This window comes from Phyllostomus hastatus, unplaced genomic scaffold (genome assembly GCF_019186645.2).
Source record: "Phyllostomus hastatus isolate PE091 unplaced genomic scaffold, TTU_PhHast_1.1 phas_contig_86, whole genome shotgun sequence".
Taxonomy (NCBI): Eukaryota; Metazoa; Chordata; class Mammalia; order Chiroptera; family Phyllostomidae; genus Phyllostomus; species Phyllostomus hastatus.
The window spans coordinates 56,659,886-56,686,608 of record NW_025333977.1 but is presented as its reverse complement, the minus strand read 5'-3'; the positions used below and the strand labels follow the sequence as shown (position 1 = coordinate 56,686,608).

Below are 26,723 nucleotides of genomic sequence, written 5' to 3'. Positions count from 1 at the left end.
TGAATATTGTTTTTTCCCTATGTGGATTATATAAGAAATGTGTTTCTTTGAATGTGCAATTTGAATGAATCTCTCTGTCTTTTATTTCATAACTTAAAAATGATCCAGGTAGTTGATTCAAGTAGTTTTAAAAATATGAGGTAGTACAGGCTCAGATTTCCCTGATATCTGAATGTTGAGTGTTCCTATGAAACTTTATAAACTGAAATGCCTTAAAGCAAATTATCAATTATCATTAACATGTATGGGAAAATTGTGGAGCATTCTCAGACACAAAAAATAACCCACCAAAGTATACCAAATATGCTGTTACCTCCCATATCACACTAAACATAGCACCCTTAGATATCTTTTAAGTTTTTCTGATACCTGAGGACACATCTTGCTAACGGATGCACAAAAGAAATCAATAGTAAGCACAGGTGCTCACAGACAAAAATCAAAGCTTTGGCAGCTTGATGCTGAGAAGCTGAGTGTAGTTCCTGGAGAAGGGTCTCCATGGTGCCACTCTCATTGCTCAAGGTGCATGCTGCCTCTTTAACAGCTCACTGCACAGCAAACACTGGACACTGTTTTCACTTTTTTGCCTCTTTTTGTAAAATAGAGAATCCTATTTCCTGAATCTGATTCAGTTTGCAAAAATAGGTACTAATGCAGGTCTTTCATAAAAGCAGAGTGGCATAACTAGAAATTTTAAAAAGTGGGGAATACCTGTATAACTCAGGTTGTTTAGTAAATATCATTTGGAAACTTTAATTTTGAATTTTCAAAATGAATAACTTTTAGTACAATTGAAAAATGTACTATTTTCGAGAATTCTATTATATAGAAAAGAATTGCCCCTAGTTTACCTTTCATGAAAACCTTTTCATCTAATTAAGTGGCTAAAGTAAGTGGTATCCATAGTGTAAATCACAAATATAAAATAATAATTGTATAACTTTTAAAGCATGAACAGTTCATAAATATATTATAGCAATGCCTAAAATATGATGCCTATCTTGCTTTTAAAATACATTTAAAAAACCTATTGACAATTAAAAAGCTTACACTGTTAACCTTAAATATATAAGTCAACTTTCAGTTTTTATACAGGAATTTTATAGCTTGGAAGAAACAACCCAGAACCAGCTTTGCAACTTGTTTGCACACTATTCTCTAACAGACCTTATGGATTACTTTTAGCAAATACAATTGATAGGTGTTGGAGAATCACTAGCACACACAACACCACCACCATTCAGAGGTTTCGCTATGAGATGTGCTGAGATGGCCATCTTGGGATCAAAGGACGAGACAGCAAAAATAAAAGTTTGAGAACTGAGATAAGCCACCCCTTTTCAATTGTTTCAACACATGTACATTTTGCTTTGTTATATATGGGCCATGAGATAAAATTTCGTGTTTACTTGATAATGAACAGATCAGGTGGGTGGTAAATGTATTATGCAGTTGTTATACTGAATTATTTTTACAGTTTCTTCTGTCTACCACTGTAGTCAGCCTACCACTGTAGTCAGCCTTAATAGCACCTTTGCACAAGTAAGAAAACATTCAGATATTTTGGATTACTTTAATATATTTGTATAATTTAATAAAAATATTAATTATGTGTTTAACAATTCATTTCATTTCAATTCATTCAATTCATTTATTTTATTTTCTTTCCTTTTTCTTTATTATAATGTAAAATGCTCTGGACTTAAAAATATGTTTAAGACCAGCTTATTTTATGACAATTATGACTTTAAAATGGTAGCATGACATAACTTAATTATTACATGTTGAACAAACAAATATTTACAACCATGGAACATTTCAAAAAATCTATTTATTGACTTTTAAGAGGCATTTTGATTACTAAAGCAAGAATATTCTGAAAGCTATGTGAATTAATGGGAATCAGTCTCCCTTTCTTTCCCCGCCCTCTATCCTCTGCCCTTTTCCTCTCCTTCTTCTCCCTCTCCCTTAGTTAGGAAACTTTTAAATCCTATGTGTATTTGGGATCTCCTATAAATCAGGCCAAATAAATATTAGCAAAACAAATAAAAATAGTCAAATATGTTCTTTTGCTTGCAAAGTTGTAAAAAACCTACTGTTAGTATATTTGTTAGTCAATCCCAACGTTTCTGGAGCTAGACTTTCCTGGTAGCTCCTAAAGAGAGCATGCTGGGAACAAAATCCGGAGGACAGAGCAGTGATCACATGGACCAGAGAGGCTCCCTTTATTTACTTTTTGAAGATGTGCACTGAAACAATTCAGTTTCAGTGAGTAACCTGATACAAACAGCATCTACTTTCTCTGCATAGAGCAAAATTTGTACACCTATTTTCAGTAACGTGCATCTCTTCATTGTTTCAGAAACTTGTCTTATTCATACACCATCAATGCGAGTGACATTACCACCTGTGGGAGTGGAAATAATTAAGGAAGGGCAAAAAAAATCACACATGTTACAGTAATTGTTGCTCTCCAGACAATGACAACATATAACACATATGTAGAAGAGCTATGGCATTTAAATTTCATGAGGTGCAAGCAATTATGGGCGAAAAAGTCTAAAAAGGCTTCTGAATGCATGTATATAGTGAGGTGGCAGTGGGAGAGTGGAAGGTGTGAAGTCAAAAAGACCGAGTGACAGTGTCCCTTCTGGAACTACTCAGAAGTTGCCCACTAGATTCCGTTTTTCTCAAAATTGTGACTCAAGGATAATCATTTCAGTTTTCTGGTTTGATATGTAGATTCTACTTTGAGTATATACAGATACGATTTTCACCCTGGCTTGGCCATTTCCATGTAACTGAATAAATTTTCTATTGTGTAAAATAAAGCAAGGTCTTTGGCCTCATATTCTTCCTCACAGTGATATTGATGAGAGTTCTTATTCTCTTGGAAAATATTTCTCAAGTAGCTAAAAATGAACAGACTTAACTTTTAAATGTTTTGAAAGTGAAAAACAGTCTTCAGTGGCCACTAGCCTACTTCCAACTTAGTTCTTTCATTCTTCTTTGCTTTTTTCTTCTTCCCTTGCCAATATATGCTGCCCCTGACTTAATGAGGGCAAGAGTTGCCTGAGCAAATATAACATCAAAGGCTAGACAGCTTAAGATAAAGAGCTGAAACTTTTAAATTCTAATTTTCTTTCTGTGGATACCCATCATTTTGTGAGTAAAAGGCAAGGATATCCGTTCATTTTTAATCAGTTGACTTAAAGGGCACATGTTTAAATTGAAAAATATTCTAATAATTTTATATTGTGGTATGCATATTACAAAAATTATTTTCTTGAATAAGAAAATGTAATCATTATTAACATTAGCATTTAATATATTGAAATCCATTTGTATAAGCAGTTTTGTTTTCTAAAATCATAGCTGCTATCCATGTAATCCTGGGTACACAAAAGCCTTGTTTCCTTATGAGTCAGGAATATTTTTAAAGTGTTAACTTGTTTTGTCTGGGAAAGGTTGCAAGAGGCAGATATAATTATTGTGATTTACATGTAGAAAAACAGAATTTTTGAATTTCTTTAAAGATTTTAATTATTTATTTTAGAGAGGAGAGGGGAAGGAGAAAGAAAGGGAGGAAAACATCAATGTGTGGTTGCCTCTTGTGTGCCCCCTACTGGTGACATGGCCTGACACCCAGGCATGTGCCCTAGACTGGGAATTGAACCGGCAACCCTTTGATTCGTAGGCTGGCACTCAATTCACTGAACCACACCAGCCATGGCAGAATTTTTGAATTTTAGTAATTAGCATAAAATTTGCTATTTTCTGACCATTGGTATATAATATTTTATACCAAGTAGTATTCCTCCTGCAACTTGATCATATATTTTAGTTATAATTTGTTTTGTTTTTAAGTTGTAGTTAACTAAAACAGTAAGTGTCTCCTTTTATTGTGTGGCTAAACATGCAATATCAACAGTAAGTATTGGAATGCAGATAGTTCTTTTCACCATGATTTTGATATATATATGTTTTAATTTTTTGATAATTATAATAAAACTAGTAGGAAATGAATCTTAGAAAATATTTTAAAACTTCACAACATTGCTAAAAATGCACATTTTACAAATTGAGAAATAATTTACTGACCTATGAAGCCAATTACTATTTTAATAATTTTTTCTATACTTTGCCAAGCTTCATCATGTAGTTATGTGTGCCAGCCTTGCTTTCTCACTCTCTTCACTGCTCAAACCCTTATAGGTTTCCTGCTGCCCTCTCTTCCTCTGGAAAACTGCTTTCCACAGGTCATCATTGACTTCCTTGCAGGTCTCTGCACCCACTTCAAGACTCTCCTAATCACCTGGTTCAGTTTGACTCTCCTCATGTTTTCTCCCTTCCCTTCTTTGTTTTATGAATCATGATTCCCCTGCTTCCTTCACAGTCTCCTTTTCCTCTTGTTTCTCCTACTGTATACATATTCCTCAGGTGTTGTCCTGGGGCTCTTTTCTTTCTTCCATACTCTATTTCCCAGAAAGCTAGTCTACATTTAGACTTTGACCATCTCTCTAATGTAGGTAATTCCCAAATCAACATTTCTTAGTGCAACCTTTTGATCCAAATGACAAATCTAAATTTTGAAGCTGACTGCCTGAGATCTCTATTGACATCTTGCCGGCTCCTCAAAATTCCTGAATCCAAAGTGGAAATCATCCTCCCTACAAATCTTGATGCTTTTAAAAAATTATTTTTTTTCATCATCTCTATTCCAGTAATCAAGAGCCAACTCCGAGTCATTCCAATTCCTCCTTCCACTTCATTGTTCTTAACATTTAGCCAGTAGCCACATCACAACAATCTTATTTTTCATGTCTTTTGTCCTACATACCTTCCCACATATTTTTCTATGTGGGTATGTTGCCTTTATTTAGGCTTTTAAAGTTTATAAATAAAGCATTTTTGCTTGCATAATTTCACTTACTGTATGCAATGCAAAGTTAGTGTCTTTATTATAATTTTCATTTTGAGACAGTGTAACATAGTGGGTGAGGGTTCAGGTGTGGAGACAAGTCTGCCTAGGTCCTGATCCTGGTAGCTTTACTTCCTAACTGTACCATCTTTGACCCCTTACTTAAACTTTCTGTGCCTCACCTTCACCATCTGAGAAATACAATTTTACTGTACACTTGTAAGAATTAAAATATTTAGTGATGTTATGAGTTTGGAATGACACTTTGCATGTAACAAGTTTTTGATAAAGTTCTTACTATATTGCAAATAAGGGAAAGCTACTCAGCTTACAGTTACATATTGTAAGTAACAAACTTAGTCTTAAAATTCATGTTTTTTGTATCTATATCCCATTTTTTCTCTATTGTATGATATAATTTTGCCTATTTTTAAATTTCTATAAAATACATTCTTTTTACTTACTGAACACTGGACTAATGTATAGTCAGAAAATTGCTTGAAAGCATAAAACTGTGCAGCAGAATTTGCAGTTATGTAAATCAGTTAGTAGAGGTTACCTTCTTAGTATGTTTCCATTCTGTGTTCCCACTATTCCTGAAAAATGTTTTTTACCCTTTTTAATGGATCCCAGGAATAACATTAAAGTAAATATGTATATGTATTCCTGGATGCTGGCTTAGAATGTGTGCTAAGTTATGAATATTTAGATATTCATGAGTCTTGACATCTGTCACTTGGAATGTTAAAAGTTTCTTTTTTCCCAAAAAATACCTGGCACATTTAATGATTCTTTGTAAAGTTTCAAGAAGTTTGGGGAAAACTTTGACACATTTGTTTTATACATTCATGTACCAATTTGTGAGAGACCCAGGTAGCTATTGTGCCATAAATCTGGGTGCTTACTTTAATCTTTTTTTTTAGTATAATTAGAGTCTCTTGAATATTTCTTTACTCTTTATGCAAGCTACAGTGTTTATTTCTGAATAGCTTTCCTTATATTATTTAAAAATTAATATACTTCACTTCATCTTCACTTGAGATTAACTATTTAAAATGTTATTTTATGACAATAATGTATTTCATACTGTTTCACTATGCATTATGCACATAATTTCTAACCTGAAGAATGGAAGTTTACTTAGAAATTTGTCATACCCTTAGTTTTTTTCTGTACAGTTACATTAAATTCAATTACTTGTGTATCCACATGTACAAAATATTTCACTATATAACAGATACAAAACTGAAATGCTGCCCTTCCTACACAGTCAAAATCAAAGAAGCAAACAAAACCCTTTCTACACAGGAAGAAGAGGAACACAGGTGAATATCTTCCATTTGAGTCAGCTCTTTTGAAAGAATCTTCACATAATTCTGCTATTATTTCACTGGACCAAACTTAGATACAGAGCCATAAAAGGGAGGTTAGGAAATGTGTCTTTTCTTGAAAGCAATTTATCTTGCTAAAAATGTAAGTTCCTCAGACAAAAAGGGAGATACGTCTGACATAGGAAATGATATGTAAGCTGGTTGTTGAAGAATGGATAATGTTTTTGGTGGCAAAAATAGACTTTACAAGTCAAGTACTAACTGGAGACAAGATGTAGAAGCAGAAAACATGGGCTATGATCATATTACTTACTCTGTGGCTTCTGGTGTGGTTGAATGAAGGTCTGTGTAGTTCCCAAAAGAAACTCAAAAGAGAGCAAAGAAACTTTACTTATCCAGGGATGAATGATAGTGATGAGTACTTCCAAATGACATAGGACAAAGAAGCTGTAGGTGACAAAATTTCAACATAAAATTTATTAAATTTCTAATTGTATCACTTCACTTTTGTGATATTTTCTTTACCTGTTTCTCTGATTTAGAATTTTAACTTTTGTGGAAGTGCAGATAATTATTTAGCCTAAGGAAGACTTTATGGTTTATCTATATGAAGGATGGTGGTGGTGGTTGTTTATGTTTCATCAAACTTTTCAAGGAGATTTGAGTGTGATACTTAAAATCCTATTATTTTAAAGACATTAGAATGTTTATGTGAATTTTGGAGCCTCTTTTTTGATTGCCTTCAAAGCCAGTTAATAGGCTTATTCAGAACTTTCTCATTACATTTTTTAAAGTTTGAAATCAGCATTACCCAGAGCAAAGGCAGACAATGAAGCATGCAAGTACGGATACTGAGTACCTTTGACTTATTGAGGGAAGAGGTTCATAGTGTTTCCCACAAGCCATCATGCTGCTCTGCAATGTTGTTGTTTTTTTTCCTCTTTTTGGATACCAGTGGCCGGAGAGGAAGCAAGAACTGACAGCAGGAAGCAGACAAGGCTAACTAGCTGTTTCCGGGAACTTGGAGGGATGGAAGCATCATCCAAGGGCAAACGGAAACTGGTTCTTTGATTAAGTTATAATCAGGTGAAGTCTCTACTAGGGGAGTTAGAGTTGCTGACTACAGAAAAAAGGCTGTGGGAGATTAAAACCTAGAAAAGCTGTAGCATGCTGTGCCTTGAAAGAGCCTTGTATTTTTACGGAAACACTCACCTAGCCTGGGAATTATATCAGGGTTGGATTAAACTGATGTCAGTGATGGAATACAGAGGATGAAAGTGAAGATTTTCTTTCCAATATTATTTCATGTGGTTACATTCCTGTCTTTTAAATGTCTGTGCTTAGCTATTAAGAATAATTCATTAGGGGAATTTGTTAATCTCTATTATGATGTATATTTGATGTGAATGTTAATGGTGAATGGCACCAGATGTTACTGGCAAAGTTAGACCTCAGTCCTTGAGTAGGACTAAGAAGGAATTCAGAGGAAGTTTATTTAGAAAGTCACAGAGGTACAAGAAGTAAACCAGCTGGACTGCATGGGCTCAGGAAAAAGTTACAGAGGCAAAAGCCTTGTGCAAAGAAAGAGAGAAATTCCTTTCTTTCAGGCATGCTCTGGAGAGAGTGAGAGCAAGTGTTTCCTCTTCCTCTTATAGGGTTTTACCTGTTAACAAAGGCAGGGATTTTAGGGGAGGTCCAGAAGAGGAATATTCAATAGAATATTCATCAGCTTTCCAGGTATGTCCTTTTAGTTCATGGTCTACTGATTGGTTGGTACCAGGGGCCATTAATCATTGCAGCTTGTCCTGATGTCTGCCAGTGTCACTTCATCTGGTTTTGCTGCTTTTCTGGGCCTGGGGCTGAAACACAAATGAGACCCAGATGTTATTTCTAGTTTGACCAAAACTCTGTGGTACCATTTCTAAGATTATTTGAGGCAGGTCAGACCTTCATTGTCCTGAGGGTTTAATGCTTAAGGGAGTGGTTATGCAGGGCTTGTATGGGAGTCCTATGAGGCTATTCTCTGCCCCTCCCCCTTGTTCTTCCACTATGGGGGTAAAACCACTTGACTGGCTACATGCCAGGGAAGGAAAGGTCAGGGTAGGGTGTTAACTGCATGACCAGCTATTGGGAAAGATCATGGAGTCTCGACCACATGACCAGGGTTACACTAGGGGAGGAAAGGTCACCCTGGAGGTTCAGTCCCACCCCACAATACTTGTTTTCCCAGTTGCTATGAACTCAGGGCTTTTCTTTTTCCAGACCCCTCAGGACACAATCACTGCATCAGAACACAGACAGATCACAGAATCCCTCATTGTTATTGCTAGATTTTGTTAATTGTTAACTATCCTGTACCCACTCATGTAAAAGAAGTATGTGTCTATCCATTTTACTTTTTATCCAGTCTCAAAGATTTCCCTGCTTCCTTTTCTCTTGTCTCCCTAATCTATCACCGGAGGATTTTATTTTAATCCCCTTAAGCCTTTTCCTTTGATTCTGATGTAAAAAGTAAGTGGTAAAACTGCCATTTCCCAGAGCATTTTCTCAATCTGTTGAGATTTTGCTTTCTGGCAATTGTAAACTCATAAAAATTCTTTGCAGGTTTGGACTTTTCCTAAATGGACATTTACTTGCAGGAAATTACCCTAATATTCCCAAAATATGTTATTGTAGATGCAAAAAAGACAATGGGTAGGTTCGGTTAACATGAAGCTTGACCTTTGCCAGAGAAGACATTGACCTAGGACCCAACTAACTACCGGCCATGATTGGCTTTTGAATTTTTAATTTCAGACTGTCTTACGTGGTTACTCGAGGTCTCTGAGTTTGTGACACTGCCATGCAGGCCTCCCCTGTGCTTGGCAGGTTTAGTATGTGGCCCTTTTCTCATCCACAATATCTAGTTCTTAAAAAATTGTGTTTGCATAAAAATAATATCCATTTTCAACTCAGTGTCATTTGTTTTGTTCATTATTTTGCCCTTGGTTTTATCACACCTTTGTTACATATTTTAAATAAAAACTGTGCCCAAAAATGGCATGGAGGTCAAAACACATCGCAACAGAAACTACAGTGGTACCTCGGTACTCGTCATTAATTCCTTCCAGATTTCATGACCAGTGCCAAAACTAACAAGTGCCGAGCGATGAATCATTTTCTCTTGTGGGGCAGCTTTGTGATTCATACAAGTGTGACTAGCGAGTGTGACGAGTCCCCAGCAAGTGCTGAGCATTGAAATATTTTCCTCTAATCAAAATATGGTAAATACAGAGTGTGAGGAGTTCTAAAGCTGGCGAGCACTAAGGCATGACTGTATTTGAAATTCTTCCTCCTCTTGGCATGATATTTAGAATAGAAAACACCTAAGGAGGCATCATGGACTCTGAGGAGTAGAGAACTGATGTGCTCCATCTGCTGTCTTCAGATCTGAATCTTCTCCCTGGTATTGGGAATATGCTTCTTTTCATCCATCTTCTATCTACCCCAAAGCACTTTTGTGTGTTTATCTTATGGCCCTCATAAAAACAAGTTTTTCGATCAGTAAGGAAACATTTGTTAGACACTGTGTTTATATTAGTTCCTCTGCTTTTAACTGAGTATTCAAAAAATAAGGTAGAACTTTCCATAAGTAATATGTAGCCTACTAAGGAAAGCAGATATAATTTCCTTCATGTCTTTCTTTCAATGCTTAATTAGTAAATTATTGAGTGTGTAGTATATGCCTGCTATTACATTAGGAAGTAGGGATAATAGATGAAAATATAGGATATCTATCCCCAACCTAATAAAGAGATCGGCAAAAGCAAAACAAATACAAAAGCTAGATTATTTAAATAATCATTTTAATAAGGAAAAATATGTATATATGTAAGCACCAAAGCCTGCCTGCAGGGGTTAAAAGTCCGCATGGAGATTGTCATGGAATAATGACAAAGTAGCAGAAATATAAAATACAAAGGGAGCACAGGTCACTAATAAATGTACTTTATTTGTATATTTGATAATGGAATTGGAAACACACTCTTTTATGTCTTTTTGTAGAGCCTTTATTATCTTCCCTAAGGCCTGTACATTCATAATAGGTTTCTAGATAATGTTCCAATTCAGTACCTAGTACCGGATAACAATGAAAAGAATACAGATAGACAGACCTAAGTTTGAATACCAACCTTGATATTTTATATCTACATGAACTTAGAAAGTTACATTACCCTCCTGATCTATTACATGAAAGTGGGAATAATGTCCCCTTCTCTATTGAAGGGTTGTTGTAACTATTATTTGACTCTTACACAGTCCGTGTATATAGGGTGCTCTCAAAAAACTCCTATTGCTTTTATTACTTTAATATAATTTTATGATTATTTTCCACTTCATTTAAAGTATTTTTCCATTTATTTGATTTAAATAAAATAATTAAAAGTTATATAATTACCTCTCAGTATAATAATGATAATTCTTTAGTATTTCAGATAAAACTGTTTTATAAGTATGTCTATATTTATTCTACCAAATCTATATGTAATATAAAGATAATTTGATTTTGTAATTATGAACACTGACAGTTAAAAGTATTTTAGGTTTGTTTGTTTATCTTGTACAACCCTATTATCAAATGCTTGGCCTAAGCATTTACTTCACCTATGATCCCGTGCCGTCCCAGTGGGAGCTTCCCACCCAAAGCAATTCTAATCATGTAGATGGGTAAAGGGATTGAGGGGTTTGGTCAAGGTCCAAGAATAGTTTAAGTTGATTTTTTTTTTTTTTACCCAAAGTACCCAAGGCTCATTTCACTAGGGCCTCAAGAATTTTTGTGTGTACTTCATCTAGGGCAATACTGGGGGAAGCAGGGCAGAATAAGAGTATTGACCAGCCTTGCTAGTGTAGCTCTGACCTTTGGTACCATTCCTGGTCCCTTTTGCCTATCAAGAAGCATGGAAATGAGTACTCAGGCATTTATTACAATACAGTTTTTAGTCCTTTGTCTTTACCCTGAAACATCACTGTCATTGCTCTCATTCTATTCATCAGTGTGCTCTCTGGTACTAAATCTATTATGGTACTTCAGGTCTTAGTTCAACATGCTAGCACGTGTTACCATTGGCCATTGTTTCTTCTAGGAAGACTTCTCTGCTGGGGTCAGTCTCCCATTTCCCATCCGCTCACTATGGTTTTCCAATTTTCCTTCTCTCTCTCTGGCCCTTCCTCCTCAGGCTACTTTCCAGGCTCCTCTCCTCTGCCCCACCTAAATAGGTTTTGTTCCCTTGCAGTCTTTTATTCTGCTGCCCTTACCTACATATTCTCCCTTGGCAATTTCGCCCACTCCCATGGTGTCCATTATCCTGTATATTTCTAAAGGCCATGTACATGCCTAGAATGGGGAGATGTGTTTTGTTTCCTAACACCAAAGGTGATTTTCTAGGATTCTAGGACCGCATTCCTAAGACTGATTCTTTTCTTCTCCTTCTACATTAACACAGTTTCAGGTGTGTCCTCCCTAGCTTGCTGTGCTGATGTCTTAGAGTTTTGAATTTACTCTTTATTTGGGGTTCAGGTAGGGAGATATGCTGACATTTTGTCCTTTCCTCCTCTACTACTTTTTGTTTAAATCTTACTGATCCTTTGAGATGTTTTTGGAGCTCTATCCTCTATGCCACCTCATGAAGAAAATATGTATTTTTATAATTCTTTAATTCTGTTTCTCTGTGAGGATAGGGGTTATGCTGATAGACATTAAGCATGTTATCTGGTACACAGAGTACACGAGTAGTTTTAAATTTATAACCTTGTGGTATAGTTGAGCATATGAAATAAGTCATAGAACTCAAAATATAATCTTCAACTCATACGGTTTAAAGGAGGAGTGGACATGAGGGAGACTCCATGGCAAAACAGGGAGACCAAAAAACATTTGATTGTTAAATAATCTTCAGTAAGAAAAATGGGCATTGAACATTTTTGTGGGTTTTTTTTTAATATTCACACTAGAACTGTCATTATACACACAAACACACATACATTTAGACATATGTATGTATAAATTATCCAGCCATGTACTATGAAAAATAGAGACATTTATTGAAGAAGATAATGACCCCTTAGTCCCCTTCAAGGTAGGGACCTTGGGATCTCATGCAGTTCTCCCAATCACTGTCAGCTACCCCATCATATTTTCCTAAATCTCATTGACAGTCTGAAATATCTTCCCTTTCGAAGGTGATTTAGTTTCAGGAAAAGCCAGAAGTTGCAGGGTGCCAACTGTCGGCTGTAGGGGGGCTGTGTCATCTGGATGATTTGATGTTTCGCCAAGAAACTCTGTATAAGACATGATGTATGAGCAGGCATATTGTCATGATGAAGCTGCCAATCACCAGATGCCCATAGCTGTGGCCTTCTGAATCATCCAAATAGTTTCTGCGAAGGAATGTTCAAGCTTAACATAAAATTTGATGCAGATTCATTGTTCTACTCAATCAGTCATTTTGAATGTGACAGCTACATAGTACACTTACTGAATGGCATCTACCAGCCCTATTGATTAGTACAATGAAGTCATCATTGTTCACGCATGCGTATTCCAGTCCACTCTCTTTGGCTGTCAGGTTACTTCAGTGCTGCACAAACTGTTATATTAACAATGGTAAGATTTTTTCCATACAGACCTCATATGTGTATTTAAAGTGCATACATAGATACGCTTGATATCAGCAAATACCCAAAATCCATAGCATGGAAGCTGCAATAAACTTTATCAATTAAAGCTGACATCAATATTATTTTATATTAGTTTCAGGTATACAGCATAGTCTTTAGACAATTATATCATTTGCAAAGTGATCCCCCAAAATTCTAGCACCCACCTGGTACCATACCTAGTTATTATACTATTAACTATATTATACTTTGCATTCCCATAACTATTTTGTGATTATAAATTTTTACTTCTAATCTCTTCACATTTTCACTTCAGCTCCCCCCTCCCATCTGACAGACCCCAGTTTGTTCTCTGTAACTATGGGTCTGTTTTTGCTTTTGTTTGTTCATGTATTTTGTTTTTAAAATTTCTATATAAGTGAAATACCATTTTATTCATCTTTCTCTGTCTAACTTATTTCTGAGACCATCCATTTTGTCACAAATCCTGAGATTTCATTTTTTTTTGACTGAGTACTATTCTGTTGTGTACTTCATTTTCTTTATCCTCATGTCTACTGATGGGCACTTGGGCTGCTTCCATATCTGGGCTATTGTAATAATGCTGTGGTGAACATAAGGGTGCATGTATTTTTTCAAATTACTGTTTTAAAGTCCTTCTAACTTATACCCAGTAGTGGAATTGCTGGGTCATAATGCAGATTGATTTTTAATTTTTTGAAGAACTTTTATACTGTTTTCCACAGTGGCTTCACCAGTTTGCATTCCCACCAAAAGTGCATGAGGGCTCCCTTTCCTCTACATTGTCACCAATACTCATTTGTTGACTTACTGATGATAGCCATTGAAACAGGTGTGAGGTGATATCTCATTGTGGTTTTAATTTTCATCTCTCTGATGATTAGTGATATTTAACATTTTTATATGCCTATTGGCTATTAGTGTGTCTTCTTTTGAAAAGTGTCTATTCATGTCCTCTACTCATTTTTTAATTGTGTTTTTTGGGGGTTTTCTTGGTGTTGAGTTTTATGAGTTTTTATAAATTTTGAACATTAACCCCTTATTGCATATATCATTGGCAAATATGTTCTCCCATTCAGTAGGTTATTTGTTCATTTTGTTGATTGTTTCCTTTGGCATGCAAAAACTTTAGTTTAGTGTAGTCCCATTTGTTTAATTTTTCTTTGGTTTCCCATTTCTGAGGGAGGATATACCAGAAAAAAAATATTAGTAAGAGCAATGTCAGAAAGTTTACTTCTGTGTTTTCTTCTAGTTTAGACTTTAATGATGAGTCCTCAGTAGCACTGCTGAGTTTTGTTCTGCTTGCCTCAGCTAGTGTGCCGCCCTTATCTCTTCTTATGGATCTGATCTTTCTATTTTACTTCTGTGCCTCAAAAGAGATGACATTAGACCTTTAACAGTTGTACAGAGAAACATCCAAACTTAACAAATACTTAAGAGGTGCCTGTTTGGTACAGCACACTGGAGTGTGCTGTGGAGGAGGAAAAAAAATTATTAGGTGTGGCCCTTGACAGGAGCCATATTGATCAGCATCAAAAGTGGGATGGAGGTAGGGTGAGTGGAAAGTTTATTTTTCTATATAGGGAAGTCACAGGCCCTGATTTTTAAAAAAAAATACTTCATGGTATGCCCTGACCTTTGGTGGGTTGAGTACTGATGATGGACCTGAAGAAGACCAAAGGCTTTGATTTTAAAATATGTACTTTTTTAAGGAGTCAGTTTTTAGTACACTTAAGGGTATCATCTGAAGTTTGTTTGTATTTTTTTTTATTCTCATTAGGATTATACCTTTTTTCTCATAAATATATAAACTTGGCATCAACATAGAATTATATAACATCCACAGCATGGAAGCTGTGATAGACTTTAATTAATTCCTAGGTAAAATTAGTATGCATTACAGTTCAGAAAAACAAAACACACAGACCCACTAATCAAAATGTTCAGATTAACAGAGCTGGGGCTTTTTTCATTAGTTGTATTGTCTTGAATTTCATCATCATACCAGCTGGCTTCTTGTCAATTTATAGTTTGGACCTTTACATCAAACAGCAAAAAATTAATTACAGGAAGAGAAATCCCAATAGATATTTTGTGCTTAGAGGTTTTTCACAATTAACCAGACATGAATAGTGCTATCTACAGAGGAAATGGAAAGGGAGAGAAGGAACTTAGTAGAATTTTCTAGAATCATTAATTAACTATAGCAGTGTAGATACTTGCTTCCCTGTTTTAAAGTTGTTTAGCCAAAGCTTTTAGCCTTCTCACTTCTAGAAGCACTCACTTCTCTTACTATATTGAAAGCAGTGAATCATGCTATAAACTGAATTGTACGCAAAATGTCCCAAGTGACACCTCAAAAGATTACTATCCTCCCTTCCTTTTGAAATGAATAACATTCTATTCCTTACATTAGTGATCATAATCATAATTTAATAAGCAGAAAGATCATGCTTGCTGGGTAGTGCCAGGTTACCTGTATTGCATATTTTGGATTCAAAAGTATTGTCAAGTATCACAGTCCTTGCCTCTGTGTGCTAGAGTGAGTTTAAATGTGACTTTTCTAAGCCTCTTATCTGTTGAAGAAACCAGCCAAAGGTTTTAAAAATGCCTTCCTCAATTTAGACTTCTACTTTTTTTTTTTTTTCATACAGCTTAGAAATTCTTACTTGTGACCCATTCCTATAGTTCCTAACATTTTAATACAGTGAGTGGTTCTTACCTTTTTTAAAACTCCGATGCTTGGAGAATCTGAAGAAAACCTTTCTCAGAATAATACACAGATTGGCATAGGAACAACATTTTGCATAAAATATCAGGGAGTTAGGAATGCATGAACCACAGGTTGTTTTCATTGAGGAATATATTAATAACTGCACTATGTATGCATGTATACATGACATGTATATGTACATATATAGATAATTTAAAAGTAGACACATACATATAGTTTTATATGTTTAAATTAAATGCTGATTTACCTCATGTGTTTACTATTCCATCAAGTTGTCTGTGCTGACACAAATCAATTACCTTCTTTGCCATCGCCTGACTAAATTTAAATTTCTTACCCATCTTTATTTACAGCAGCCCTTAGTTATAAGCTTATTTGGGTGGCCATTTTTCACTGCACTGTCTCAAGTGCTGCCACATTCCTTAAGTAATTTGTAGACCATAGCTGAGAAGAGCATTCTTAACTTGCTTTAATGATAGTATTTTTCTTTGTTAGGTTTGTGAGCTGTGAGCTAGTGTAAGATAACTAACAGGCATTTTCCAGTTTTCACTGTTCAGTCTGAGAATGGTTCACTATTATTCCAAGGTCACTTTGAAAGTCTGTCTGTGATTTGCTTCCATTTATTTTATGCCTGTGTTTACAGTTCTGAACCACATATGAAATTTAATGTTGCGTTTGTCTACATTAAAGTTAATTTGCCCTTTGTCAGCTCATTTACAACAGAGATAACATTCCAAAGCCACTCTGTAGAATGTTCTGTCTGCAATCACTAATGTAATTTTTCTGTCTATGTCTTTGTTGTAAGCAGCTTTCTGAATCTTTCAGTTCAAAAAGAAGCTTCTTTAGTAAAAGGTTTTCAGGAAATCTAAGTCTTTAATAAAGATTAATAAATGATTCTCTAATAGAATAGGTTCTTCATCACGATTCTCTGATAGAATAGGTTCTTTATCACATCTTGGAAAATTTTAATAGCTCTTTTTTCTAACTTAGAAATTCAGTTTTATATTCTGAATATATATAAGTATGCTTATTGGAATGTTCTTTAAAATAGTGTCTTTATACTTGTAAAGGATAAATGAAGTGCAACTTAAAATACATACAAATCCTAAATTAGATTATGATACCAAGTATTTTTCCTGCTTTCATCTTTTTCTTATATTTTGCAAATACTTAATTGGACCTCATGCAATATAATTTTTTCTTAATTGTTAATAATTTCTAGACATACTATTGAAAAGATAAATGAATGTTTATAATCAATTTACCTTAGAGGGCACTAAAATGAAATCTTAAATATAAATCATGAAAATACTTTTAAAGTACTACTTAAACATATACATTAAATAATGTAACTAGGGTGTCTTTTGAACAATATTTTCAGTACCAATTTGCTAACTTGTGCCTGTCTCTTCAAATAATTAGGAATGTTCAATACTTAAGAAATGTTTTCTCTTAGAATTATGCCTGCTGCTTACCTTTTTAAAATATTTTTAATTACAGTTTACATTCAATATTATTTTGTATTAGTTGCAGGTATACAGCATATTGGTTAGATAATCATATATTTTATAAAGTATTTCCCCTGATATATTAGTACCCAGCTGGCACCATCAATAGTTATTATAGCGTTATTGACTATATTTCTTATGCTGTGCTTTATATGCCAATTCTGTTTTGCAACTTCTGATTTTACTTCTCAATCTCTTCATCTTTTTCACCCATTTCCTCAACCCTCCTCCTGTTTGGCAACTATCATTCAGTTTTCTGTATCTATGAGCCTATTTCAATTTGTTAATTTGTTTTTTTCTTTAGATACCACAGATAAGTGAAATCATATGGCATTTGTCTTTCTCTGACTAACTGATTTCACTTGGCATAATATCCTCTAGGTCCATCCATGCTGTCACAAAGGGTATAAAGTTGTGTTCTTTTTCATGGCTGATTAGTATTCTATTGTGAATAAAGGTAAACAGCATGGTGCTGTTTGAACATTAGGAATGCATTTAACATTCCTAATTATTTGAAGAAACAGCATGGTGTTGTTTACCTTTTAAATAGCTGTTTTGCTTAGTTTATATTAAGGAAACATCAGACAAGTATACAGAGATACATTTATAAGACTGGTCATTTTTTATAATACTAAAATATTAGAAGAAGCCAAAATGACTAGCATGAAAAGAACAAATAAAACTGCATTATATGTACATAATGAAATACCATCATGGAGTTGTATATGCATTGACATGGAAAATACTTAGATTAAAATTAAAAATAGCATATAATATAGGTCTGTCTTTGTTCAAAGCAACTTGTAGGTAGATAAATAGGTAGATAGGTAGATAGATGATTGATAGATGGATAGATAGATAGATAGATAGATATGGAGATATAGCTATTGCTATAGATAAAAATGAAATAAATATATTTACCAAAAGATAAACTGATATCTTAGTCCACTTTAGCTTTTATAATGAAATACTATAGATCAGGTAACTTATAAACAATAAAAATTTATTTCTCACAGTTTCTGGAGGCAGGAAGTCCAAGATCAGAGTGTCATCATAGTTGAGTGAGGGCCCTCTTCTGAGTTACAGACTTCTAGTTTATAGAGAGCTCTGTGTGAAGGTTACAGTTTTGATTCCCAGTCAGGGGCACATAACTAGGTTGCAGATTTGATCCCTGGTTGGGGCGTGTATGGGAGGCAGGTATCAATGTTTCTTTCTTCCTCTTTCTCTGTCTCTTCCTCTCTCTCTAAAAGTAACAACAATAAAAAATGTCCTTGAGTGAGGGGGAAGAAAAAAAGCACTGAACCCATTCCTAAAAGCTCCACCCTCATTACCTAAGCACCGCCCCCCAACAAGTTCCACCTCCTAATACTATCACATTGAGGATTAGGGTCTCAACCTAGGTATTGTGAGGGATGGACACTAACATTCAGGCCATAGCAAGTGGTCATTTGGTAAGATTTCAGATATATTATGGATGTATTTAATTATGATTGTTACTTTTTTGTTTTCGTTTTTCTCTTTCAGGAAGAACACAGGTTTTACATTGTTTTATTTTATTTTCTATTGTTCAATTACAATTATCTCAATTTTCCCCTCATTGCTCTCCACTACTCTGCCTACCCCCTACTCCCTCAGTGAATCCCCACCCTGTCATCCATGTCCATGGGTCCTTTATACATGTTCCTTGACTAGACCCTTCTTCTCCTTCTTTCCCCTGTTTTCCCTCTCCCCACTCTCCTCTGGTCATTATCCATTTGTTCCTTATTTCTACATTTCTGGTTCTATTTGCTTGTTTTTACTGTTTGTTTTGTTTATCAGTTTCCACTTATAGGTGAGATCATATGGTGTTTGTCTTTTGCTGCCTGGCTTATTTCACTTAGCATAATGCTCTCCAGTTCCATCTATGCTGTTGTGAAGGGTAGGAGCTCCTTCTTTCTTTCTGCTGTGTAGTATTCCATTGTGTAAATGTACCATAGGTTTTTTACCCACTCATTTACTGATGGGCACTTAGGCTGTTTCTAGCACTTGGCTATTGTAAATAACGCTGCTATGAATGTTAGGGTGCATAGGTTCTTTTGAACTGGCATTTCAGAATTCTTAGGGTGTAGTCCCAGCAGTGGAATCACTGGATCAAAACACAGGTCAATCTTTAGCTTTCTGAGAAAATTCCATACTGTTTCCCACGGAGGCTGCACCAGTCTGCATTAACACCAACAGTGTGCCAGAGTTCCCTTTTCTCCACATCCTCACTAGCACTTGTTGTTTGGTGATTTGTTTATAATGGCCATTCTGACCATTGTAAAGTGATATCTCGTTGTCGTTTTAATTTGCATCTCTCTGATGGCTAGTGATGCTGAGCGTCTTTTCACATGACTATGGGCCCTCTGTGTGTCCTCCTTGGAGAAGTACCTGTTCAGGTCTTCTGCCCATTTTTTAATTGGGTTGTTTGTTTTCCTGATGTGGAGTTGTATGAGTTCTTTATATATTTTGAAGATCAAACCTTTGTCTGAGGTATCACTGGCAAATATGTTTTCCCATACAGTTGGTCCCTTTTTCATTTTGCTGATGTTTTCTTTAAGCATGCAGAATCTTTTTAATTTGATGCAGTCCTATTTGTTTATTCTTTCCTTTATATCCCTTGCCCTTGGAGATGTATCATTGAAGATATTGCCACATGGGATATCTGACATATTCCTGCCTACATTCTCCTTTAGGACTTTTATGGGATCGCAATTTATATTTAAGTCTTTTATACATTTTGAGTATATTTTGGTGTATGGTGTGTCTATCAGTACATTACATGTACAATAAAAAGAATAAAATAAACATATAACAGTATAATAATAGCTAATATTAGCATGTATGTATTGAGCAACATATAGAGTGTCATAAACTCTTCTAAGTTACTTTTAAATAATATATTAGTATATTACTTTTAAAATAAAAATAATAAGTAAAAATTTGACTCAATAATATTAGCTACTACTAGCTAATATTTGATTGGTCGTGACCTTCTAATGATTTGCGTGCCTTATCTCATGTAGTTACTATTTGCTACTTGCCAATCATTATTTATGCTATAGATTATAAAGATGTGAATTGTCATGCGAGAATGTTAGAAATAAACAGTAATGTAATTTCCCTCTGGATTAGGTTTTGGATGGAGTCTAGAAACCTTGCAGCTATATCCAATGTGTGTGAGTACCTGAGTAGCAGGTACTTACCTACTAATCAGACTGTGAGATGGGTTATTATTTCCCCTGATAATTTTGGTCAAACTCACCATTCAGTTCTGTACTGATGAAAAAAAAACAAAACAAGACTGTGCTAAGAGAGATGCTAAGCTATACAATGGAGAAAAATTTATGTTTTCGCCTCATTCGTCTATCTGAGGCAGTTGGAAAAGATGACGAGCAACAAAAATTATGACCTATAGTCACACTTTTAAGGAGGTTGGATAAATTAGGAGTAGAGGCGGCCCTCCAGTGCCAGTGTGTCCCAGCCAGCACAGAGATCCACTTTTAGAAAGTGTTGCACTGTTTTTTTATATATAATGTAATCAATGTGTACTGTACAATATACACTATTATAGTCTAATATGTGTAATTACTATATAAAGCATGTATACTTGCTACATATACACTATTATGTGCACTGTATAATAATATATATAACACCCTGAGAGCTTCTTCAGAGGTTTTATAGGATGAACATGTAGGGATAATGAAGGACGAGAGTGGGGAGGGAATTCCTAATGTAGCAACCTGATTTATGCTATCAATCTCTGTCTTGTAGCAAAATTATCCTCACTTTTAATTATGTCTTTAAGTTCTAAAATGATAGATAATTCAAAAGACATTAATAGTTGGCTTAGGGAGGGCCTGGCCAGATACCTCAGTTGGTTAGAGCATTGTCCCAATATGCCAAGGTTGTGGGTTCAATACCTGGTGAGGGCACATATAAAAATCAACCAGTAAAGGCATAAATAGGTGGAACAGTAAATCAATGTTTCTTCCTTTCTGTCTTCCTTTGTCTCTTTCTCTCTCCCCCTTCCTATCTCCCTTTCTGTAAAATCAACAAAAAAGACAGGACTTGGCTTAGGGAAATGTGTTTGTATTATTAAATATATAAATAAATGGATCAGTGTAGAATTTTCTCATGTTAAAGAATGGAATAATATATCATGAAATGTAAGTGAAGAGTAGCCAAATTGCTGTCTTTCAAATTTTTCCTGGTTACTTGTATGTCTGCTGCAGAGTAGGACTGGTCAGTTTTCCCCTCAGAATGATGGGAGCCAGAAATTTTAGCTTTATTATAATTCTTACCTATTGCCCTTTATGTCATTCTTTCCTGAACCACATCAGTAATGAGTATGTGTATAGCATAAAAGCTGCCATACCTTGAAAGCTTGTAGCTGCCAGAACCTGATCCAAATGCCTCACTTACCTCACTTGAATCTTAAAAGAGCTTTTATGAAACTTATTATCTGCTTTTACAGTGGAGGAAACTGAGTACTGGGGAGAAAAAAATTGCTGAAATTCACATCACTTATAAGTGGCCTCATTGGAACTAAATGCCATGTCTCTCTGACTTGGAAATCTGCGTTCACGGGCATCATGTTGTCTAACTATCCTTATTTAGACACATATCTCTATGGGGTTATTCTTCAGGGTGTGGTCTTTAGCCCTTCTTTCAGAATAGCACAGGAAAGCTGATGAAAATAAAAATTCCTGCCAAAGACTCACCCCAAAGGTAGTGAATCAGAATCACTGGAGCACCAATGTTTTTAACAAGCTCTCTAGGAATCTATGTTTTCTCTGAAGCATACTAATTAATTGAAAAACACAGCTCTACACTATCTTATTCCTACACTTAAGAGGTAATGGTATCACAAGTTCCTCCCTTTTTTTTGTGGGAGCGGAGGTAGCATTTGACTCTGATACCCCCCTTGACACTCTTCTTCACCATTTGTGTTTTCTTCTGATATTCCCTTTACTCTGCTAACTATTGTTCCCCTGTCCTCTCTAATCTGTCTTCTTTCTGCCTGCAGTTCTTTGGGTTGCTGCCCATGGCCCTTTTTTCCTTCTATGGCTGTGACTACTGTTGATTGAGGCCTTACAAGTCACACTTGCCCCTCATCCCCAATTCTTTTCTGAACTTTAGTGCCTTATTTTTATCAGCGTTACTTTACTCTAAACCCATGGATGCCTGTCTATTCTTCAGGTCTTAAATTTAGCATGCCAAAGAATGAACTCATTATCTTCTCCCCACACACTTCCTCTGTCATCATTTTCCCCTATTACAGTCACTGCTGTCACTACTCAGTCTTCTGAGCTCGAAACTTCAAAATTGTATTCATTCTTCCCTCACAACCTCCATTCAGCAGGCAATCATCAAATCCTGCTACTTCCACCTCAGAAATGCCATCTGAATCAATCATTCTTTTCTCCATTCTCATTGCTTGTTGTCATTTTACCTTATACTTTGGATTCTGTATTAGACTTCTTACCATTCAACTATGCTTAATGTATCCAGTGTCTTTTCCACACTGTACCCGAGATAATTTTAATAATAAACATGTTTGAACCTTTCATTCCCCTACTTAAAAAATAGCTGTTGGTTCCCTATTGCCCACCATGTAAAGTCCAAATTTCATGAGGCTTATTCTCTCTCAACTGACCTCATCCTGTCTGAACCACCTCTCCTTATCACAAACCCTATTTTATGGCTAAACCAAACTCCTTACTGTATCTCACCTTCACACTCTCTTGCATCCGCATGTGTCATTCCATTAGCTTGGGATTTCTGTCCATGTATAAGGGCTGGTCATCCCTTGTACTGTATTTCCATGGTACTTACTTCTGAGCAATATGGAGGAGTAATTATAAGTCAGGTCATTAAAACCAGACTGGCTTTGGTCATAGGCCCCACTACTTAATAATTCTTTGTGCCTCAGTTTTCTTACCTATAAACTTGGAATGATAATAGTACATACTTCAAGGCTGTTAAAAAGGGAAAGAGATAAGTTGTGTGCAATACACATGCCTAGCCCATAATATGCAGGCATTGAGTATTTGCTGCTGCCTCTGCTATGGTAATCATGATGGCAGTGACATAACAGTCTTCCCCAGAAAAGGCTAAAGGAATTGCTTATTAATATTGGAGCCACCTCAGAGATCTGTGGCCATAGCAAAATAGAAAGCCTGGGTCCAGTTTATAGGCTACTGTACCTTAGCAACCTCATAGAATTTCTAGTCTCTCTAACATTCTCCACTAGCAGAAACCCCACTACTACTTGGCCATACTGTTGTCCCCAGACTGGCAGTACCTCCATTATCAGTAGGGAGTATGGTCCACTGCAGTTCTGGAGGTACCTCATTTTGCCACTTGAATGGAAGATGCAGCAAGCTATGCCATGGGTACACCTTAGGCTGAGTGAATCCCTCTCCAGACAGAGGCAGGACCCCTAAGTGTAGCAGAGGGACATTCCTAAAGTAAATAGAGACCCATAGAGTAAGAAATCTGGTTCCCTCACCTGTCACATATTGAGCAACATCGTAAGAAATATTTTTTAGGCTGAAATATTTAAATTTAGCAAAAATGTTTGTAGACACTTTAATTTTTATAGACATATGTGTTTGGATGTGGTTTTTAGTTTGATGACTATGTTCCTGAAAAGTAAAATGTAAATTGCAATGTTTCTTAGCAGAGGATACTACTTAAAAAGACTCTACAATAATTATTTCAGAGTATATACTAGCTTATTAGTTTTTATTTATTGAATTATAAATATACCAGTTTCTTTAAAGTTGAACACACTTGTTTTGACTATAGTACTTTCTAACTCAAAGGGAAAATTTGTCTTAGAAAATTGTAATGTTAAAGGGTTAAATGAGAATAAATTTTATAAAATAGTGTTGAATTTTTAGGGGAAAGAAAGAAGCCATAAAGAAGAATTTTAACTTGGGAAAAACAAAAGGAGCCAATCTATTAGACAACTGACATGTACATTTAATTATCATTTTTAAGTATGTTTCATTTATCGTTTTCATTGTTATGATAGTAAGTAAATTTAAATGGATTCTCAAACAAGTGTCCCATTTACATGTATACTCACACTTGAAATTAAAGATACACATCTAATGGTAACACATGCATCTGAGAAAGACAATGAATAATAAGAATGATGACTTGGGTTTCTTTAGCACTGGAAGTTTACAGTGTACTTGCCCAATGTGATGAAGTAAAAAGAGCTTCAGATTTTAATCAGAAGAACTAAATTTCAATGGTTGCTTTTCCACTTATTACCTCTGCAAAGTTGAGCAAATCCCTTAACTGCCCAGAGCTTTGGATTTCTCATCTGTGAAATGGATATAATAGAGAGTTTCTTTGAGGATCAAAAAATAATGTACATACAGAGGTGTTGGAGATTATAAAGCATTCTGCAGATTTCAGAGACTAAAGAAATAGAGATTTTAGAAATAACTTAGAGATTTCAGGGATTATTTCAGAGGTGAAATAAGTATGAGAGAGATACCTGTTCTCAAAAATGGGAACACGTGGCCTGGCTAAAACTGTACCCTGGACTTCTGAGTCCAAATGTGATCGGTCCTGTTTGTGCTCAACTATGCTGTTTCTGAACTATGGTTGTACATCATTCTCAGGGCACAGTGGCATTAAATCATAACCTAAACTGATTAAGGACTTTAAAACAAAATAATTATTGGGGTTTCTTAGTAAGAAATGCTAACATTACTAGGCAGACTTTCTATTTGTTTCTTAATGCAGGTAACGAATTTGGGCATCCTGAATGGTTAGACTTCCCAAGAAAAGGAAATAATGAGAGTTACCATTATGCCAGAAGGCAGTTCCACTTAACTGATGATGATCTTCTTCGCTATAAGTTTCTAAATAACTTTGACAGGGATATGAATAAATTGGAAGAAAGATATGGTTGGCTTTCAGCTCCACAGGTAAGCTCCTTACTCTAAATGTATGTTTTAGTCACCAATGTTGTATGTGCTCACAAAGGCAGTCAATTTAAATCTATATGCAGGTCTTTTAAACTGCACTTTATTTTTTAGTATCTAGTGCTCTGTAACATACTTCAGGGTGTCAAAACATGTCATTTAAGTCTCTCCAATAGATAATGAAAGTCTCAAACACAATACCCTTCTTACTGTCCTGTGTAGTTTGTTGCTGTTGTTTAAATTTAGTAATTTTTATTTCAGTTGGTTAAAAAAAATAACAAAAGCTCAGCATGGAATCCATTTTGGAAATTGCTGTGGAAGCATCTTAATTATTTTGACTTTTTCTTTATATAAATAATGATGCTGTCATAAACAAATTACTTTGACAACATGTAGAATTCTTTACTACTTTTTTTCTTCCTTTACTGGTCTCTAATTTGTCATTTCAATAGATGGCATTATACCTGCATGCTACTTTATATTTTTCATGAGCCACACTCTCCTCTGGAATTAAAGTCTCAGTTTTCAATAAGTTTTCAAAAATGTAATTAACAGGTGCAAATTTTATACAGGCTTTTTTCCCCCTTGCGAAAATTAGCATATATTATCTGTTACTTATAATCCATTTACTTTTTAGTGGTGCAGTTTGAAATTACTGTTGATGTGTTTTTACTTTGGTGTCTATTATTTTTTTTAATGGTTGAACAAAGGTCCTTATATATTCAGTAAGATTGGCTACATGACATGAACGCCCTACTCACATTTATTAGTACTGCTATTTCCAGAAGAGAGAGCAAAATGATGCTTCTTTTCAATATGAACAATGTTGAATACCAAAAGGTATGCTGTTTACTAGTAGAGCCTTAGTTCCCACTTCTAAATTACTGAGAGCAGTGCTGCTTATATGCATGGAAATAAGTCCTGGCAAATCCTGGAAGAGAATGGTATTGAAAACCAGAGGCTTCTCACTGCCTACTGTAAAACATAATATATAAAATAAGAAAGCGTGTAGCTGTTGTAAATTTTTCAGACCTTCTCTTTTATTATACACACACACACATTGCATAACTTTGTCAGATTCGATTGCAACATAAAGTCCTTTCCCATATACAAGTGTGTGTAAGTGTGTGTATTTGTATATGGGAAAGGACTTTATGTTGCAATCGAATCTGACAAAGTTATGCAATAATGCAAAGGTTTTAAGGTAACTGTAACTGCAGAAACCCAATAATAATAACGTCACATTATATTTTGAAAAGTAATTTATATGCCTCACTTCCTTAATCTGGAAGTAAAACAAAGGTCTTAAAGAAAAGTCACTTTTAAGTAGGTCTGATACACACACACACACACACACAGATATAGCTATATCTGTATCTATAGATAAATCTATATTTACACATGTAGATATATAGATATACATAGACATACATAGACATACATATACATATAGACATATGTGTAATAGATATAGATATATATGAACATTTCGTATATACCACAGGTTCTCTGTTTTTACTTAAAACCTGAGCCACAACACTAATCATCTGTGCTTTGTTTGAAGTTGACAACGGTTGACAT

At 35.2% G+C, this 26,723-nt stretch overlaps 1 protein-coding gene across 1 annotated transcript in view; it reads left to right on the top strand.

The window, feature by feature from the left end:
• The window catches only part of GBE1 (1,4-alpha-glucan branching enzyme 1), a 268,090-nt gene that overhangs the window by 214,224 nt on the left and 27,143 nt on the right, over positions 1 to 26,723 (top strand). Inside the window, exon 13 of the mRNA XM_045851712.1 lies at positions 24,961 to 25,145. Within this exon, the coding sequence (XP_045707668.1) occupies positions 24,961 to 25,145 (185 nt within the window). The remainder of the gene's footprint in view (positions 1 to 24,960; positions 25,146 to 26,723) is intronic.